We start from the raw sequence: 21,667 nt of genomic DNA, 5'->3' as shown, positions 1-21,667 counted from the left end.
GTCAGTACAACACCAACACACCCCCCCCCCCCCCCCCCCAAAAAAAAAAAAAAAATTGCAGCAGTGTTGTAAAATTGCTTATTTGAGCATAATACAGTGAAGGAATCTTGGCCTTACCTAAGATGCTTCTCCTCTGCTTACATCGATCAATCGATCATATAAAATAGTCAAAACCAGCTTCTCAGCAAACAAACAAACAGAAAGAATTAACGATTGACCATGATCAATGCCCCTATGTGGTAAGCACTTATGCTTTAGTGCTGCTGAGCTTCCTGAAAGATACAAAAATTATGTGAATTCCTTCTTGGCAGCCTCTCTCTTGGGTATGGACAGGTTCCCCCTTTGCCTGCCTCTGCCCTGTTCTCTCTCTTCTGTAGCAGCATAAGCAAGAAGCAGGCGCTGGAGTAGGTGGCTTCAAATGCAACTTGAATTACAAACAAACAAACAACTACTAATAAACAGTATGATTGTCAAGGGCTCAGTGCTTGTTAGTGAATAGTGCCTTTTTAAAAATAATTCTACAAAACATAACATGTGATAAACTTTGTTTACTATTTTTAAGTCTTAAATTTAGTTTAAACCGGAAAAATGCATTTGAGGTGAGAAAGCTAAATAGTAGTGGAAATGGCAGGCTGTAACAGAAATTATCAAAATGTTGTGCTTAAAGTAAGAGAAAAAACTCATTCCACTCTAGTCAAAAGTGGGAAGAGTAGTAACTGTGAAATTTGTTAAAGGCACAGTAATAATGAGCATCCTAGAGGATCCATACAGATTTTTTGCTGTTGCTTTCGTGGTACCACTTAGTAAATGTAAAAAAAAAAAATGAAGAAAAGTTAGTGGTGAGGAGCATAAGTGAGAGATGGTTATGGGGGAAAACAAAAAGTTGTGCCCAGTTGTAACTTTATGGGATTATAGCAATATTTTCGAAGTATCTAAGTAATATTCCCAGCATGTACATTTTGACAACAAATGCAAGCACATCCTCTGAGTAAGTCATATAATTCTGAGTCAGAGTCTGAGTGCCATCTGGATTGAAATACTTCTCCATTTTCTGTGCATACGCACACATGCTTACGCACACACTCAACTGAAATAACTGTCCTTAATTCTCATACCTTCAGTTATTTTGTTTCTAAAATAAAAGTTTCACACGTAGTCTTTAGCCAAAATAATAAGTAAACTAAGACCTCTTAATTCCTTTGATTCCAGTGGATGTTAGCTAACCCTTTAGTAAGGGTGTTGGGATATGTGTCAGTTCCCATATGTTTGGTGGTGTTGCTATGTGACTCTGTAATATTTATTTTTAAACTCTACATTGTGTAGCTCATTTCAGTTGGCTTCCAGAAAGTAATAGTATTCATCTTTGTGAATGTCATCACTTATTTTAATAAATAATCTGTTTTCTTCTTCATTTCCCTTCATACATGATGTGGTCTGTGCTCAGCCCCTTGCCTTAATTCTCCTGCTTACTGACTTTTGGGGGGCAGTCTTTCGGTATGGTATCCGAGTGATTTATCACAAAACACACATCTGCATTTTTTAAAGTGCATTTGCTGCTAATGAAAATGTTAGATGGTTCTGGGCTCTGGATGTTGGTTTTTATCCATTAGCTGTGGACATTTATGTTAGTGGGGTTTTGTGAAGCAAGTTTCTTTAGTGTATCTAGCTTGGACAGAGTAATCTGAGATGAAGTAGTACTTCCCATCACAGCTGATGGACATGCTCTATCATTGGGATTTTGATGGTCTTTTATAGGGGTGGTTTTAGAAGTGCTTGCTGGTGTAGAAAATTCTCCTCATCACTGTGTAGCAGATTAAAGTTGCTCAGCAGATCGGGATGCTGATTTTACCTGTAAAATCAAGGTTAGGAGCCTTGTGGATGCTGTGATGATTATGTGGCTTTTTGCAGAATTCCTTCAGTAATTTGTGAATTAAAATCAAGATTTTGCAAAAATCTTTGCATGCAGTCTAATGATTTCAGCAAAATAAAATTAGGTGAGCTCAATATGTATTTACTGGTAGAGTGAAGGCAGAGTGATATATTTGAGAAGCAGCAAAATGAGTGGGAAAATTCCTTTTGTAGTTTCCATCTTCGGCACTGGCAAGAAGACAGAGTCAGAGGGTCATCTGTCATGCACAGGTTGAATGTGCTGGCTAGAAGACTTCTAATTCCTGTTGAAATTGGTAGACCTGTATCCCAGTGGTTTTGGAGGCTGTTAAAGTTTTAAGTAGGTAATTAATTAAAATTACATAGTGGTTTTGCTTACCCATACTGTTACTATTTTTCTTACCCATACTGTGAGCCTATCCTGCTCAGTGTTACATGGTGAGCACAATAGGTTGAAAGATGCTTCTTCAAAGACAAGAGAGGACTAGGGCTTCAAACTGTCAAATTCCATGGCAGATTTGGAGGATAAGACACGATGACATCATCTCACTGGGAGAAGAGAAACAAGATACTGGTTTCAAAATACTTGCTGAATGCAGAATGAAGGGTGCAATGAGAATAGTGTAGATAAGCAAATGTGAGTTGGAAAACCAAGTTAATAGGGAAAAAAAATAAATCCAAAAAAGGGGAGGAAAAGAACAGTTGAAGAAATTGTGTTGAAAATATATGTTTGTAGATCACTATCTATTTAGATGACATAGGCCGGCCAGAATTTTGTAACTTGCTCATTTATAGTAACTTGTTTCAGTTTTCTCGTTTGCTCTTCCTGTCTATCTTTACTGAGATAAAGGGTTCAGTATTGCTAATACCATACAATTTACTTTAATAGTATGCAGTAGGTTGCTATTGTCTTTCTTGGAAATAAGGGAGTTTGCTTTTTCCGCCCATATTCGTAGGTATGGCCAAAATTGAGTAATTTTGTCATGGTTAGAAAATAGCTGTGTTTCTTCAGATATGGGTTTAGTTTTTCAGGGCTGACTGGTCAGCAGGATTTTTCCTATTCAGACTTGAATATTGATCTTCTCTACATGTTCAAAAAAAATATCAGCATACAGAGTGGCAATTTATATATCAGTTACAAAATAAAAATTATCAGAAACCTGTGCAAGACAGGTGAAGCCCATTAGCGCACTCAAAAACAGATGAGAAAAAGAAGCAGGGGTTGTTCTGGTGGAAAGCATAGGGGAAAAGTCAAAATTAGAGGGTGTATGGAGGATGTTGTCCTACAGAACAATTGAAGGTGAGAGCAAGAAGTATGAATGTGATTCAGGAGGCAATAGGGCTTCCTTTGAAGTTGGGAAAATTTGCCAGACTTTGTACAAGGTCTGTTTAAATAAAGACTGTCTGCAAGACTGGATGTAATATTTGGTTATTAAATAAAAGGGCATCTGCTCTCATAAAAGCCACCCTGTTTTTTTCGTGTGTGTTATTGGCTATTTTCCTACTTTGTACAGGCTTTCTATAGAATAAGCTCATGGCAGCCTGACAAGTGGAGCATTTATTGTGGCTAAAAGTACTGTAAACAAAACCAAAATAGCAAGTTTTATTGGCTTTTATAATACATTACAATTTTTTAAATTGGCAGTGGTATAGTGGAATTTAGTATTTTAGGACCGAAATGTCGTTATCTGAAAACAGTGGACTTCATTTTCCAATTCTTTTTTCTATTATATACAGTGCTGGTTTTTCTATTTGTTGCTCACGCCCATGTGTTGTAGAAACAGATTCTAATAAGAAACATTTACAGACTCAGTTGGTCATTCACGTGCTGCTCCACACAAATGCATTGCCTGCATTTGTTCTCATCTGTTTAAAAAAGTAATTATTTGCCTTTGAATTTGAAGAAAATTATGATTTGAGTCTGCTTCTCATATTGTCTTGTTATGAGCTGAAGCATATGGAACCTTCATTATAACTAAAACAAGATAAACTCTCCAAGGTAACAAAGAAACCTCCTTGAAATGCCTCTGAAAATTAAATATCTGTCTTTCATACAAAGACTTGATCCAGCAATCATTATTCAAATAGAAATTCCACTGAAGTCCAGAGGAATTTTGCTGGAGTAAAGAGTTTATGATTAAATTCTGTTGGAATCAGTAGTAGTGTTGAACCCGGTCCCAGCAGGTATGAGGTCCAGTCCTCATGCCATTCTGTTACCTTCCTAGGGTAAGGAGAGTTTCTTTGTTTTCCTAGCTGAACTTATTTTTAGTGTAAAGTTCTTCAAAGTCTACTCTGAAAACAAATGTACAAGCTGCAAAGGCCATGTATTAGTTGTGTGCTGGAATTCTCTCCTTCAGACCTGGTGAATGTCAAAATAGTATGCGGAGGTCTGCTGTTAGCTGGTGAGTACTGGTCGTGACACAGAGGGGTTGTTGATTCATGATAAGAATGTCAATAATTAAGTTTTCAAAGACAGGGCTTTCTTCCACACAGGAAAAGCTTAAGAATTTATGTCTTGATATTGTTCTAAAACAAGTTAGCAAGTTTCATACATCAGTTTAAAGTTTTGGTAATTCCTAAGTAGAAACATGAAAATTCAGCAGTCGTATCAGAGGTACAGTATTAATGGTTGAGACCTGTGAGGGGAGGTAAAGAGAGAGAAGGGGAATACGTTTTCCTACAGTGTAGGTTGAGCCATTAACTATGAATGTCAAAAAGTGAGGTCCTCTCTGCCTATTAAGCCTCTTCAAACACTCATAAGCCTTATTTATATTTATGCTTAGCGTCTACCTAAGGAATCACGGGGAGGACTTTCTCAATTTCAGGGTGGTTTGGGGTTTTTTTTTTTGTGCACAGGCAAGATCTGTCTGAGCAAGGGCTTGCTCATTATGGCTGTGAATTTTTTTTTTTTAAGAGAATATGTGAACATATTTTCCTATAAAGAAGAGTTTTAAAGAAAGTAGGGTATCTTGTCTTCCAGTTTTTGTGATTATTATATATCACAAAAAATATTTACTCTTGGTTCTGTTGTGTGGTTTTTTTCTGTAATGACTGTATAGATGACTTAAAGTGTTTCTGGAATCAGTTACCAAGAAGTGAAATGTTATTAACTAAAAGGAAAAACGATCCATCTTCTTCAGACACATAACATATTTCAGGTTTTGCATTTTGTTTAAAACGCATAAATGAAATTACCTCACAACAGAAGAAAAACTCTGTTCCTAAAGGTTTAATTGTCCTCCTACCAGTTTGAATTTCTGGATCTAGTGGTCTGGACTCGTGTTGTCCAGTGCCAGGACAGAGGAGGTCTGATATTTCTTGATTATTCTGGTTCAGTATGGGATATAAAACCTTTTGGACATCACAAAGCAACAACAAAAAAAAGTCATAATACTCTTTATCCTTCTGCTATTTCTTTGGCAGGTCACTTTTTAGAAGTATTTTCTCAACTCAGGAAATAGTATCTCTGCCTAAAAATTTGATTTCAGCTGTCACCTTTAAAAATATTTATGAAATCTGAAAGGAAATGGAAGGTTATTTTTCTCCTTTCCTGACCTTGTTTTCTATATTTGGCAGTATTGAATAATGTATGTATAACTGCATGATCAATTTTGCATCTGTGCTGATAGGCAATTTCATTTCTTAGTCTCCAGTTCAAAAGTTACTTTGTTGTGATAATGCACTGTTGTATTAGCGTGTGTGCATGCGTTTCTCCTGACCAGTGGGTTTAGAGCACTTCTTTGGAGCTGGTGGATCTGAAATATGCCCTTGTGCCCTTTTCAAAATAGGAAAAGGCTATTGATGATGCATTGTGGAGAAGGGATTGTCTGTCAGTCATTCATTCAGGTGAAGGAAGATTGAGCCATGGTTCTACACATGCTTCCATGGGACAATGGAGCACAGTAGGGAATGAGTAAGATGCTCAGATAATGATAAAGCCCTTATTGGACCTGGCAAAGAAGCACACTTGGCTTTTTGAAACAGATTATCACACTTTTGATCTCTTTTCAAGGAGTGGGGGTTTATGTCATGGTTCCAAAGCCTGTGGAAATACTTCTGAAGTTAATCCTACTGCAAAAGAAGAGACAGCTGTTAGATACACCTACCCACTCGCTGTTCTGCCATTGGTGCCCCTGGACTTACCATCAATGTTAGTAGGGGTTGCAGTACTGGAATGATGGTTGACTATTCAGGGGTCTCGGATACTTCTTTGCTAGTGCAGTTGACATAAGTCTTAACCAGTGGTTAGAAGGAGGGGGCAGAGGGGAAAAAATTTGGTAGCATATAAACCTGAGCAAAATCAAAGGAGAAAAGGTTACTAGGTGAAATATTTGACATATAGTATACATTCAGGTAATGTACATCACTGCTAAATAAAGGCCACTTGAAAAATATCAAGTGTTCTTTTAAATAGCAAAATAAAATGTATATGCATTTATAATTAACATTATATACAAATTCTCCTTCATAAGCAGATGTGAGCCCATTAGCTTTGGTGAAGTTCAGTAAGCTTCCACAGAGTTGATTTTGGTTCTCAAAACAGGTGAACGAGCTTTGTGCTTGTTTAATTATTAAGTTTTCTCTTCAAAAACAAATATAGACAAAAAAGCTTTTTAGTACAGGAATTTTTTAATTTTTGGTATGGAATTTGGTTTTCATATTTTAAATTATACTAGGCAGGTACATTAAACAGCTAACCAGAGTTTAATGACTAGCCTCCAGAAACACAACTGATCTTGCTCTTTTTCTCCCTTAAGGTGGTTTCACCTAGAGTCCAGACAAGGGAAGAGAAGTAAAGACAGAGGAGAAATAAAGGTCAATATTCAGTTTATGAGGAATAACATGACAGCAAGTATGTTTGATTTGTCAATGAAGGACAAAACCAAATCCCCTTTTGCTAAACTAAAAGACAAAATGAAGGGGCGAAAAACCGATGGGACATTTTCGGATACATCCTCTGCAATCATCCCAAGTACTCACATACCTGATGCAAATGTAGAGGTATGTAGTGGCGAAGTACAATTGAAATCAAAACCAAAAAAACCTTTCCTTTTGGGACCTCAGCGGCTATCATCGGCTCATTCGATGTCAGATTTAACGGGATCGCATGTCTCCTCAGAAAAAATGAAATCCAGCACAGTTGGCTACTCTCATCTTTTCAGGCGTCAGCTTGAATCTTTTGGTTCAGTTGATGAAGGTGGTAAGTAAAACTCATGACCATTATAATTACAATTCGCTGCTATTAGAGCACTCAAAAGTCTGTTTCTTTAGTTTATGAAGCAATTACAAGGCCAAAAAGTTAAGAATTGTTGCTGGCCTATTTTTTTTTTTTTCACTTCCATTAGTTGGTGATAACTCATATTGCAGTTTCTGAGCATAATAAATAACTTATATTGGTCATAACGTATGGCAATTTAGCATTTTTCTTCTTATGTCCTCATTTGAGAGTGTGTTGTAGTGAAGCATTGCATTCTAGAGTGAACTCTAGGCAAAATAGTGCCTTGTGAAAAAATAAAAGTCTGTTTAAAAAGTTGAAAACTATCACCAAAGTTTTAAGACTGATTTATATAAAGAACTGAAAATACTTTGCATTCTTCAAGGTTATTATGCAGCAACTGTTGCTTTCTGGCGTGGCACACTAGTCATAGCTGTCTTCTTTGTAGAACTAAGTTTTCACGCAGGAAACCAAAATTTGCTGTCGTGTCTATCCATAAACATTTCTGAACCATGAAGTCAAGGCCACAGCTGTTAATTTTTTTTTAAATAACTTAGTTACTTAGCAGTGTTTTGAACTGAGACTCAATTGCAAAGCTTCTAGACCTAGGCTAACATGGGTTCTCTGCATGTCATAAACTATGATATAGTGTCTCATTGATAATATACTAATGACAGATTGTTTGCAGGGAGTCTAAAATCTCCACATAGAAGGACATTAAGTGTTGATACTTCTAAAATGAACCAGCTTGACAGCACAGCTGATGAAACTGCACTTGAAGCACAAAATGACCCATTTACCAATGTGAGTGCTTCGTTACCCCAAAAATTTGCTACACTGCCAAGACAGAAGAATCCGTTTGAAGAAAGCCCAGCAACATGGGATCAAAACATAAGTCTGTTTTCCAAACCTGTTGAAATCAGAAAAGAAATTAAAAAAGAGAAAAAAGAGAAAGTTAGTCTTTTTGAAAGAGTGACTGGAAAAAAAGATAGCAAGAGGTCAGATAAACTTAGCAATGGGGGATCAGACAGTTCTACTGACTTGAAATCACCTAGCACGTTTGGTGAAACTCATCAGGAGAGTTTTGATTATGATTCCACTAATCCGTTTATGACAAACTTCAAGCCTACAAGCATGTTGCCATCTTCAAGGTAGGTTTTTGCTGTATTTCGATCTGATATCTTGAACATGTTATATAAATGAAAATGTGAAGTGTTGAGGAACACAATCTTTGTGCTTTATATACGTTTATATCATTGCTTATCTGTTTCTGAGTAAAAGTTACAAACTCTTTATATAGTTTGATCTTTTCTTCATTTTGAAGTTACATTTATATTATTAATATGTACTGTGAATGTTCTTGGGTACTTGTGTTTGTGGAAGACCTCGTCTGTGCTTCAGAATAGGTTCTTCCTGAAAGTCTTCTGCTTTCACTGAACACTCATTGCTAATTATTACGCTGCCCTAAGTCACAGTTTTAGAGAGAAGAGTTTCCAGTGTAAGGGAAAGATGAAACTGAATAAATAAAAGGGTGAAGAAAAGGTGAGTAATGAAAACAAATCCTGTGGATGACACCATTTGGGAAAGAAATGGATTTAGATTCTATATGTTACAGCACAACAACCGAAGACCATTCTGTTTCTAAATAGGAGCACCCACATGAGCACTTGCCACACTTAAATGCGTTTGCCTCACTGTAGCTTTGCTGAGTTCCTATGTATTCAAGTCGTTGCACAAGGCAGCAGTTTATGTGCTAAGCAGAGTGAATTAGGTTACAGGGGCTGGTAAGAAACTTTGATTTAAATAATCTGCTTTAATCTTTGTATATCAACAGTTAACTTGTTTTCCTTTAAAAAAAAATTGTATCCCACAGTTTCTTTCCTTTCTGACTTTTATTTACTAGTGAGGAAAATATACTGTCTTAAAAAGTATATATATACACACAGACATATATAGCAGTTATTTATTTAACTTTTATTCATTTGCATTCTATTTTTTATGTATATTAATGCTAGAAGTTAACAGTCCTTTTTTTTTCAAGGTAATGATTCATTTCTGTTTAATGACATAAATTTGGTAGAAATTGAATTTAAAATTAAAATGTTCCAAACTGAAGTTTTAAGGTTGTGAAATAAATCACTGTTTTAAATGGAAAACGTGGTTCTAACAAATTTACCTTTTCCCTATCAATTAATTCTTTAATTAATGACACAGTAATATTTTCTTTAAAAAAAAAAAAAGTAATTTGTTTCTTGTTATCTTGCTCTTAAGATTTTTAGAACAGATTGATCTTACTGTATCCCAACTCAGTTTTATTCATAGGTTAGACTGCATGCACTCCTGATTTAAACTTATAATCATTTTCTCAGAAAAACTAATCATGGATGTGAATTAGATAAAGGAGCTGAAATGGCACTGCTATAGAAAAGATTCGGTGGCTAGAAGCTCATACAGACTTCAATGAATTATCTTCTTGGCGTCTTCTATGAGTCAAGTCAGCTCCTAGTGTCTTAAATAACATGTTTACAGACAGAGTCTTAGAGTATTATTTATTTAATAAAGGATTTCTCTAGATTAGAGTAAGGTTAGGATGTAGCTTCGTTTGTCAGAAGTTAAACTTCCATTTAAATAAGCTCCTTGAAAGAGAAGTAATTTAAATAACAATTACAATTACATAGCATTTAATTTTTTTAAAATGAAAAAATGTATTCAGGCAGATGCTAGATATAAGTAGTGAAATCTTTTGAAGTTCTTGAATGCAGCAGATCTTGATAAATATAAATCTTTAACGGTACCACGATGGACTTTTTTTTCTTTATTTTGTAATTAAAAAGCTCATCACAGTGCCCATTCAGAAGGACTCTAGTCATTTGTTCCCCCTCTTTGTATGAGTCTTTTACTAGTTCTTGACTTTTATGTAAACATAAACTTTTGATAAGACAAATAGATATTCTGTTGTTTTCAAAAAGCCAAAAATAGTAAACATTTTGACCTTTTCTGTAAGACAGCTATTATGGAATAATATCTAGCATGCAATAGTTTTAAGTTGGAAGCTCTCGATTTTTATATGCTCCAGTACTGTGTTCTGTGAGCATCTTTTACAATAAGTTCACTTTCTTTCAAATGTATTTTCTATAATGATTTTCTTTTGAAGTAGAAACTAATACAAAATGTGCATATTTGATAAGTTTACAGTTTAAGTTTACCTTTTATCTGTGGAGGATTTGTTGAATAGAATCCATTTTTAATTTTTCAAACTAGTAATACTGTGAAGAAAGAATTGTATAGATCTGTGGGCCCAAAATAAATGAGATTAAGTAACAAATTCAGAATGCAGAAAGCATACACAGGGAATTTAGACATGGAGTTGCTTTTTATTTACTCAACGTGCTATTAAGCTCTTCTGGATGGATACCATTTCCACAAGTAAACCAGGCACTATCTTTTTTTTAAGTGTGTCCAAAATCAGTGTTCTGGTGTGGATGAGGAGTTTGCTTTGCAGGTGGATTGCCCAGTTCACCCCACTTAGCTAAGCCTCTGTTTGAGTGATGGAACAGTCCCAGGGCATCCAGGAACTGGATTCCTGTCTGATGAAACTCAGCTGGAAGATGTATTCCAGGAGCACTTTCTAGACACAAAAGGGTGTTCAGTCCATGGGACCAGACTGGAGATAGTGCAAAGTGGAAGAAAAAAACCCCACAGCAACCCTCTTCCCCCACCCTCAAAAAATTGACCAAACCCAACTCCTTCGTGTGCAGAGTGTGAAGTTCAGGTTTCTTAGCACCAATGAACCTATATCTGTAAAGTTAGTGGGAGTCTTTTTAGTGACTTTGAGCTTTGGGTCAGGCTCAGGTCCATCCTAATTAGTTGTGTTTGGTAACGTTGACTAAGCAGTAAGGATGTGCAGGACAGCAGCTCGTAGCAGCATCACTACCTGATGGCTAGGCGAGTTGCTGAATAGCCCTTCACTCAACCAATCCTGAAGTGCTAACTGGCTGTATTCATACTCTGCCACTAATTACTCTTATTTACTAATTAAACGAATGAAGAAAAATACATGTTCCACGTGTTTCTCAGCTGCTGATACAGAAAATGTAGAAGTGGCTCAGCAACAGTTACAGGATTTTTTTTTCCTAAAAGCAAGAAGTATCCCAGAATTATTTGAAAATTATTACTTATTTTTATCATTATTTATTATTGTTATTTCAAGAAGGTATAATAAGTATTTTGGAACAGCAAAACAAAACCTGCCTGGTTTGTGTGTAATACTAGTCATCAGGAAATCACAAAATATGGACCCCTAATTTCTATTGATCTCTGCTCTGGCAAAGGCTTGTTCTGTGGCTTTGGCTAAATCGCTTAGTCTCCCTGCTCCTGATGGGGATGATGTTTTGTTACCTCTTACAAATGCTGCATGGATAAATAAGTATTTTTTTAAGGGTTTTGTATATACAGTATTACATAAGTGTTAAGATTGGGGGGTTTGTATTGTCTGGTGTAGGTGTAATATAGATATTTATGAGCTGATTTCTTAACAATTTTAAAATGCTGCAGCCTCATAGTGAAACAAGAAACGCTGTTCTTGCAAATTTACAAAATCTGTTCATTCCAGAGGATTTATATTATACAGTCAATGAAGAATTCTTGAGCAGACAATACGTCTAGTATTTTTAGCCAGCATTTACCAATAATAGTTTAGTCTTCATATATCTTAATCCACTGCTTTGAAACTTTTACCTAATACTATCTTAAATTGCATTCATTCTTGCAATTACTGCTATTGTCATGGCTCTCAAGAGGTTAATTTGCAGTCAGGAGCCACGTGGTTTTTGTCTTGAACACAGTTAAAGAAATTGAGGATGCTCCAGGAAAACAAAGATTGTTTTGTGCCACGACCAAACCTTGTGCATCATTTCTCTGAAATTGTTTGTGTTTGGGAAAATATACTACAGCAAGCTAATAAACTGATGTGAAAATTTCTCAATTTACACCACTTGACAAGTGCTAAAAGAAAAGCATCTTTAATTTTAATGTGTTATTAGGACCTTTTTAGAGGGACTGTACAAGTTATTAACAAGGTCCTCTGAGACAGGAGACGGGTAATTAACAAGACCTACGGAAAGAGAGTTTGGGTAATTAACAAGATCTTAGGCACTGGACACAGGGAAACAAATAGTCCAATATTTAAAGCTGACAGGTTGTTACTAGTCTGATCAAATTCCAGATCTAGGAAGCTGAACTGATAGGTGTTTGGGAGCTTTCTAAGAAACATTATATATATACACACAATAGAAGTGTGTGTCTGTATATACATAAATGTATACATATACAGAGAGATACATTAAAAAAAAACTTTTAAAGCAGCACTTTCATGACCTAAGTATTGTTAAACTTAGAGGAAAGAAGATAAAGCTTGTGCCCACTGGTTCTTGCATTAAATACCTTACATTCTAAGCACTATGGAAGATGGAATAGTGGAGGAGAAAGAATCATGTATCTTACTAGTATTCACTGTAACAATTATGAATAGTGCTCATATTTAAAACATTAGGGTTTGGTCAATTGGAGCATAAAATACAAAAATATTATTTCATTTTTTTCTGTGTTCTTTTGCTACTCCAGCCCTTTCTAAAAATTGCAACTCAAAAAAAACCCCAAGAACCAAAACCAGTGCTTAAACTCATCTCTTTTGCATCTTTCCGCTTTGTGTGTCATTTCCAAATGTGGTTATTTTCTTCAGTCTTTCCCCTGTACTGTCATCACACGTAACTACTAGAGCTGCCTCTCCACTGATGTCTGTTCCAAACAAATCAGTACGTGCAGTTTCATTTTTCCCAATGGATGCATTGTTTGAAATAAGCAATTTCAAACATTTGATGTGTCCATTACTAGATTTGGGGGGGGAAAAAAAAAAGTGAGGTGCTGTGAAAACATGAGGCTCTTGATAACCGCGATGTGTTGAGGTCATATTAAATTATTAAGTCTAAAGAACAGCTGGTGTCTGTTACATTTCAGCAAATATTCAAATTTTGTATGAGTGATGGTCAACTATTTAGAGAAGCTTTTGCAAAATCATGCTGTGACTCTGAATTTCTAGGTTACTGCTTGTCACCTGAGCTATGTTAGTAGACCAGGTGCCTGGCTCTAGTCAACTTCAGTTGTAAAGTAAAACCTGTTAGCTTAAACCACAGTGAAGATAAGTTATTAGTACAATAACTTCAATATCATCAAAGACAAATGACTATTAAATGCTTTCAATCTCGCCTATTACATACGATGTGCCAAAGACATAGTTACTGGCCACAGCTCCATTGGAATGAACCCCAGAAGTTGCCTGATCAAAGGCTTGTAATGGCTGTGTATTTCTTTACCAAGTAGGTCATACTTTTCCAGCGTACAATACAACTCGCTATTTCTAGTTTTTGTAATTTTTTGTTCAGAAATGTTGATCTCTAATAAGTTTATTACTGTGCTTTCTAGAGCACATTTTAACGTATATTTCTCTGTTAGTCAAAAAATGACATCGGGTGAACTATGCTATTTTCAGAACTTTTGTTTCCTCTGTCAGTGTTAACATGTCTTATTTTAAGAACAGCGTACTTCTACATTGCTTCTCTAGAAATGAAAGGATTTTTTTCATTTCTCTACTGAAATTTGACTAGATTTACCACTAGTCAACTGTGATTATCTATAGTCTAGGTAGAATACTGATAGGCTACAACAATGTATTAATTATACTGTAGAATGTTGATATTTGTTAATTCAGTGTGGTAAAGCTGTCAGTAGAACATTATTTCAACAAAATAAATAAGTTACGGGTATGCAAGAGGTAACGGGAAATGACAGAACAAGCAGAAGACATGCAAGGATTCTTAGTCTCCTGGTCTGTCCTGCCAAGGCTGTTATCGTCCGATTTAGAAAGATGACTGCATGTGATGAGAGAACAATGAAATCTTGCCCAAAGCTACTGCAAAGCGATGGTGACAGTATTTGGGATGTTGCTAGGGTGGTTGGGAGCAATCAATTCCTAGAGAGATATTGTAGAAATACTTAGTATTAATCTTGACTTTTGCAGACTCTTCACCAGCAATCACTTACTCTTAATTAGTTGTCTAGTTCAGGAACACTGTTTGGAAAGTTCATCCTGCTGGCTGCATGGCAAGATTTTTTTTTCAAGCTTTCATTGTCTGTTGGAGCACATTAGGGCATGCAAAAACTTTTTTGAGTAGATACACGAGGCATATTATCTGTCCCCAGGGGGAATGCACTGCCTGTTCTATTTGCTTTGGAAAAAAAAAAAAAATTGAATGGTTATATCCAGTTTCTATGTTAATAAATGCAGAAGCTATGTAAAATTGATGAACTTTTTTTTTTCCTGTTTCATTATAAGAACTCAGAATTAGTACTGTTTTTTTAAGCATTCAAAAATGGTTCTGGAAGTTTCAATGCCAAATTTTACTTTGGGATTGTTGGGTTTTTTGGTTGGCTTCTAGATCTCTGATAGCAGGGTCTTTTAATGGAGGTGCTGGCACAACTGTTAGTATGAAAGAACTTTAGGGGTCTCTTGGGGATAAACCTTCATTAGTTTTTTTAGCCGTAGCACAACTGCCTAATAAAAGGAGAAATATTTAAATGCTTAAAAAGACTAGCTTTTTATGCAAAACTGTTGTTATTTGTTTCCAGAAACTTAAGTTAACGTTCAGTTGAGTGCACTGTGTAAGATCGCTTTGGATTTCAGAGTGTCTCGTAAGTCCTATAATAAGTGAATTTGCACAAGTAATGTGTCCAGCAATGTGCAAGTACAAGTGCCATTGCTTTAAGATAGGTACATTTTTGGAAGGAGGAGGCTGGCATTCTTATAGAGCTCATGAATGCAGCCCTGTCTGCCTCCAGATACCTTGATGTGTCTCCAGCAGCATCAGATGCCTCAGAATCAGCCACCAGCCTATTGTGGATCCAAATTGGTGTCTGTTTTCCAAATGAAGGAGTTTATACATAAAGGCAAAATTTTATTAAATTCTTCAAGTTATTTTAACAGAAAACTTCTATATAGTTCTACCGCACTAAAATTGAAATATATGTGAGCCACAAGAGAAAGGGCTGCTTCCGTGAAGTTCAGGACCATTATTGAGCACTGTATTCTGAGACTGTAACTTGTTTATCTCATGGAATCTTCTGCCATCTTTACAGGGCTCCGTAGAGTGCAGCAGTGTACACATGAACAGACCATTTCCAAAGCAGTCTATGTAAAGAAAATGTAGACTGAGAACAAATGATTTGCAAGAAAAGTGTGTCTCACATTCAGAGTTCAGGGGCTTTGGTCCAGTTTCTTAACTCTTGGCATGAGACTTAATAGTAATATTAAGAAAATGGAGTAATAGCAGCAAAACCTGATATTCTTTTTGTGTCCTCCTGGGGTTACACAAACTCCAGAAGGCCTTGGAGTATGGCTTGACAGCAGGACAATTTATATAGTGAAGCGTCGTAAGTGATGTTCCCCAGAATCTGATTGGGAAATAAATAGTAATATGCTTACTCCATATTTGCTTAGCTGCCAGACATGACAGTCATTCCTTCTCAGAGTATAAGTGATGTCTGCATTGCCAGGCACAGCAGGCTAATAATATTCTATGGAAAGCAAAGTTTCTGAATTTCATTAACCGTATCTGATTTTATTCATGTCTTTTGTTTTTCTAGTGCATTGGTAATAGCTTAAACTGCATCCTGGTATTTCAAAGTTTTGATATGTGCTGTGAGAATCCAAAGAAAAATGCATAAGCAATGTAATAAGAATCAGTCCAAAGACAAGAAGTAGGAATAGGAGTAATTTTTCAACTCTAATGGAAAATGAACACAGTGGAGCTTTGCTAATAACTTGTACATAGATGTACTATAATAAAGGAAAAAAACGAAAAGCCCACACTGAGCACATAGGTATTATGGTTATTTTACAAGATGTCAGGTTAACAAAGAAGATTTCAATACTTTGGATAGTAAAGATTAGTGTAAATATTGTCATTTTAATTTCTAATAGTATACAGTACAATGATCATATAACTAATATGAATAGCTAAAGATAAGTAAAAAGCTTTTGCTCCTTAAGAAAATATGCTTTCCATACAGCATAATTTAGGAGTCTGATTCCCATTCATTATATTGGCAGAGTAAATGGTTCAGGCACTAAAATGTTTAAATCAGTTGTAGGAAAGACTTTTTTAAACAGTTTTAATCTCTAGGCATTTAGAAGCTAAATATTTAAGCAGCCACTAGACCTAATGTTTGAATTTTTAACTACTATTAAACTTCAAAAGACAAAATTACAAGCTCCAGTCATAAACTTGAGCCTGTGGTACATCCTAAACTCAAGTCCATGGTGTTGAAGTTTCTGTACAAACTGCAAAGAATCAGCAAACAATGTAAGTATTTAAATTCTTCCTAAAGAGTAGGTGTTACAAAAAAAAAGTTTCATGTAGTTCTAATGAAATGTATTTAAATAGGGAAAATAACAAAGTATAAAATAATATACTTGTTATGATTATGACATAGTCGTCCAAACCACTCTACAGAATCAGCATTATAATATGTCTGTCTCCATTATTAGTTTATTCTGGTTTTATATCTCATCACTTTTCTTCCCCCAGCAACATGGAAATAGGGAAGAGTTCTCATCTCACATTAGCTAAAATTTAAATCCAAGCTAATAAAACCCCAGAAATTCAGACAAACTTTACTATTCAGTAAAAATGTCTGTGTAAAGAAAAAGTTGCAATAAAATAATGGATGTGATTTAATCTGTTAAAAAAATATCTGATACAAAGTAACTGTTAAGGAAACGAATTGAATTCCCAGATTAGTGAAATGGGGGACACAACTGGCAATGTAGAAATTGGGTGGCTCGCTTGGTCGGAGTCACCTGTGTGATGCTACTGCAGCTGATTTTGAATCTGTGCTGGTGCAATTTACCTCCCTTCTATGAGTTCCAGACTTTCTTGAAGGTGATTGGAGTGAATGAAAGTTTATTAGCTGTAAGAGACAAGCCATAGAGCTTCTGTTAAAACTCATTATGGGACCTGGGACATCACCTTGAAGCACATGAGGCTCTGCAGTAGTGGAGCGGGGGGCTTTTTGCCCTGTCTGGATTAAGTGGAAGAGAGAGAAAATTATTTGATTCCTTGAGATTGTGAAGGACACAGGAGCAAGAAGGTAGATGAGCTCTTTTCAGTGAGCAGAAAGAGGAGCAGTCAAGCCAGTTTGTGTAGGTTGGAAGGTATGTCCAGTAAGGAGGCGTTAGACTCGGACATAACACCTGGGAGTAACACTCAGTGTTAATGACGATGAGCCAGAGAAACCCATTTTGACTTTAGTTCTCAGGGTGAATTGGAAGAAAGTCCAATTTTTAGAAAAGAATCATCTTTTTACTTGTAAACTGAGCAAATTTCGTTTGGGCATAATTGAGACACAATAATTATAGAACCTCACAATGCCTTTTTTTTTTTTTTTTTCAATCACTGTTCACAGAGAACTGCACTTAAAAAAAACTAAAAGAAATTATTTTTCCCAAGCCGTGAACATAGTTTTTTCATGGTTCCATAGCAAAAGTTCCCTGCCAATTTATCAAACCCTGGGGAAAAAACAGAGATGGAACTCTAACAAGCACTCTCACTATGAACTGTGATTGTAACATAGCAAAAAAAGTGACATTGTTTTTTTATAATTGCTTAGATCAATGATTTCAGAGTGCTCTTAGGAAGTCGAGAAAATGGCTGCATGAAGGAGGCCTATGATGGTTGTACAGCTGGGCTTATGATGGTTGTACAGCTGTGGGCTGTGGTCCTACAGGCGTGTTTTCTGTAAGCTGTTACTAGCAATCAAGTGAGATGCTAACTTTAGGAGTGTATTATTATGATGAAATTTAAATTAAAAAATAAACGCTCTCATGAATTTCAATACACCAAACATGCAACTCCCCCAACTGCATGCATCCATAATTTTACAGTATTTTCTTTCGAGGTACTGGTCCTCAGACAGTGAATTATGTGTATGGTGGTGAGAGCCTGCATCTGCTCACGCTCACCTCGGGCTGGAAGCGCTGGCAGGAAACCCTGTGGGGCTCAGTGAGGCCGTGGAGCTCCCACCTTAGCAGACAGTCTGATTGAAAAAACGTTATATGCAATCTCAGCACCTGCTTCTTCCTTGAGAAGCAGTATATTTTTCACATATCTCTTTAAAATATGAGTAAGAGTGTTCATGGGGTTTGAGTTTTTACTGGTGAATATTTTGTTTAATAGTTTTTCATTTTTTCGAAGTATATTCGAATTGCTTTATGTGAAATACACAGATGTGCTCTTTTGTAATTGCAGTTACAATGTCCGCAATGTTACAGAAATGACCATAGGTTTTTTTATCCAAAAAAAAAAATATTAGTTCATATTGCCAGGTATTTATATTTCTAATTTTCAAATGCAACTTTTTAAAGTCAGAACTGCTGCTTTTCTTTTAAGCTGCTGCTATAAAAAGAGTTCCAGAACTTATTTCACAGAAACTATAAAGTCATTCAAGGCAATGAAAGATCTTGCTTTTTTTAACCTTTCAGAAAGTCACTCAGTTGAGCAGTCAGGCCGTATTATTCTATATCTTGTCTAACATGAGGAAACAGTCCCAAAAGAAAGATATCCCAAATTAACGCCACACTTTGTTAAATAGAGACATTCTTGGTTTTCACCAACCTAATTCGATGCAGTTCAGTTAACTCATTTTTTTTGCACTCAGATCACAAAAGGCAGCCATGAATTGCAGCAGCAAGTTCATCATGTGTTTGACACATCAGTGTGAAACTAAAAGGCGGGCTGTGAGGGAGGGTTCCTGCCTTTAGCTTTTTAGACAATACCCGATGAAAGAGGCCCCTCATTCAAAACTGGTCTCCAGCAAACTAGGCAGACTGCTGTGGATCCCTGTTACAAACAGGTATAATGGGAATTAGCCAGAACTTGATTCATCAGACACCACTTGATTTCTAGTTGTGCCTATTTATGTAATCCAATCTTCATCTAATATCCTCAGTCCAGCAGATGGTTCACGGGACTTCGGTATGAGCAAAAGACTGCCTACTTTGGAAATGAAAAAAAATGTACAGAATAAAAAAAATGTAAAAAATTAATTTTGGAACGCAAACCAAAATCTTTTACAGAAAAAAATTGGGTTTTCCGTTTTACGTAATTTACATTTGTAAATTATGTCCCTTCCACTTTTACACCATGAAATACATGGCTTATAAATTCCGATAACAGTGTGATGAACAGTCACAAAATAAATATTCCTTACTTTAAGCTACCTTTAAAATAAAAAAGTGTAAACATATTTTTGTAACTTTCTGCATTATTCTCAGTCAACAAGCATCACCCTTGACAGCCAGTACATGCAATCTAACTAAATAATAGATTCTGTGATGTGAAAGAATGATGTCTGTTATAACGCTACCAAGTAAATAGTACCTGTGAGCCATATCCAAATTCTGAACGCATTTTCAGAGAGTTAGTTTTCTCTCCTAACTTGCTGTAGCAAGTACTTAAGAACATAGCAGCACTGATCTTTGAAGATATTTGCTAATAATTACATCAACCTGACAGACCAGTGGACCGTTTCTTAGGCCTGACACTTTGACAATGGCTGCTTTTATCAATATCGACTGTGCTTTTGTAGTTGAGGAAGAAAAAAAAATCTCAACACAACATCATCATGAAATAGCTTTGCTTTCTGGATATGTGGGATAATCACTAGGTTTGCAAAATAATGGATTATTTACTCAATTTTAAGTACAAAACAAATGTTGCTGACAGAAGATGGCTTTTCAGCTCTGACTTAAGCTGGTGATCTCACTGGAATTTCTAAAGGATCTTTCTCCTCTAGCAGCTGCCATGAAAGCTGGGGATACATGTTAGTCTTCAGGGTTTTGTTGCTGTTTTTTAACAATCTCATCCCAGGGACCTGTTTCCAGAATAGTTCATTTTAAATGCTCAAGGTAAGTCTAGACACAAGGAGAGCTAGGGAAGCCCAATCCATAATATCATTTCTTGCGTTTCTTAGTTATTTACTCAAAATTTGTGACAAAAAGAATATGAAAATTTCCCTTAACTTTGAATATTTTCTTACTTTTCCTAAGTTCAACAAATCAAGAAAATAAATCGTATTAAATATTTTATAGTTATATACCCAATTCAGTAGTGTCTTATAGTAGATGTTTTGGTCAGATAAGTATGCACTGCTAATATTTGGGGTTTTGGTTTTTTTCTCACAGTTTTAACGTGAATCCTTCTGGCAATGAGGACCCCAGGAAAACAATGGTGAGTTATGAAGTGATACAGAAAGCCATTGGTAAATGCCAACTATTTGGTGCTTGACACAATATAAGCTATTATTCTTGTTTAACCACTTATAAGGAAATGTTGGGTTTTTTTCTGTTTTTCTTTTGACATATCCAGAAAATCTAATTAGAAAATTACAGGCTTAATATAAATTTGGAAATAAGGGAGTGTTTTACACTCAATATGCAGTGTAGTTCTGGTAGGATGATGTGGAGAAGAAGGGAAAAAAAGAGACCTCTTCACAGAAAGGGAAAAGCCTGTTGCTTCGGGGTATTTCAGGTGACTCTAGAGAAGCGATGGTCAGGTGAGGAACTCTGCGGTAGGCAGTGATGTATTAGTTGACCTAACAGGAGTTTTCTATCGCTATAGTCAGAGACTTGAGAACAGTCTTTAGACGGTCAAGCAAAATGGGAGTAATGAACTGATACATGACAAGGTTACTAACACAAATAAATGAACAGCCTCCCATAAAACACTTAAAATAGGAATACTAGTAATTATTGTTAAAAATACTCTAAAAGTAAATATAATAAAATGTGTACTAAGAAAAGACAAAAAAATCCCCAGATTTCCTATGCACTGTCTTTGTTTGAAGGAAAATGTGGTCGTAGTAGAATTTGTTCTGTGAATAGATGAAATCTTTAAAAGTGGGTTTGTTTTCAGTCTTTAAAATATATAGAAAACAGTTTTCACAAGCAAATATGACTGTGTACTGTTTGGTTTTTGCTGGTTTATGTAAATGACTTGTAATAACATTTGATGTTATTGTCAATGCCCAAGTTTTTATAATTTAAGTAACTGGTGGGAGATGTCAGAGTACATGAAGGCTGCCTTTGATCAGATAGTAAACTGAATTCTACCAAGCGGTTACTTAATCTCTGACAAAAAGCGACATCAAAAAAGTTGACTTAACTTAGCAGCTATTGTCTGTAAAGTAACCATAATTACAGTTTCTATGTGCTTGCAAATGTACTACCGCAAATCATGTAATTTATTGCTGGTAAAAGCATCTGTTTAATTCTGTTAAGAAAAAGATGTGAATTGGTTTATTTAAAGGATTTAAAGGTGATAAAAGAAATCCTTGATGATTTTTCTTTTGGAATACCAGCTATCCTAAATGTCAGCTGTAGGATTATGAGGTAGTGCTCATTTAATAAAAAATACAAATTAGGAGGAGAAGAAACTATATCTCAACCATAGTTTT

At 35.8% G+C, this 21,667-nt stretch overlaps 1 protein-coding gene across 1 annotated transcript in view; it reads left to right on the top strand.

The window, feature by feature from the left end:
• The window catches only part of RAB11FIP2 (RAB11 family interacting protein 2), a 32,765-nt gene that overhangs the window by 5,433 nt on the left and 5,665 nt on the right, over positions 1–21,667 (top strand). Inside the window, exons 2-4 of the mRNA XM_009641415.2 lie at positions 6,645–7,087; positions 7,791–8,253; positions 20,397–20,442. Of these exons, the coding sequence (XP_009639710.1) occupies positions 6,645–7,087; positions 7,791–8,253; positions 20,397–20,442 (952 nt within the window). The remainder of the gene's footprint in view (positions 1–6,644; positions 7,088–7,790; positions 8,254–20,396; positions 20,443–21,667) is intronic.

The sequence above is a fragment of the Egretta garzetta genome, unplaced genomic scaffold (assembly GCF_000687185.1).
Source record: "Egretta garzetta isolate BGI_Z169 unplaced genomic scaffold, ASM68718v1 scaffold486, whole genome shotgun sequence".
Classification (NCBI taxonomy): Eukaryota; Metazoa; Chordata; class Aves; order Pelecaniformes; family Ardeidae; genus Egretta; species Egretta garzetta.
This window is presented reverse-complemented; position numbering and strand designations above follow the sequence as displayed.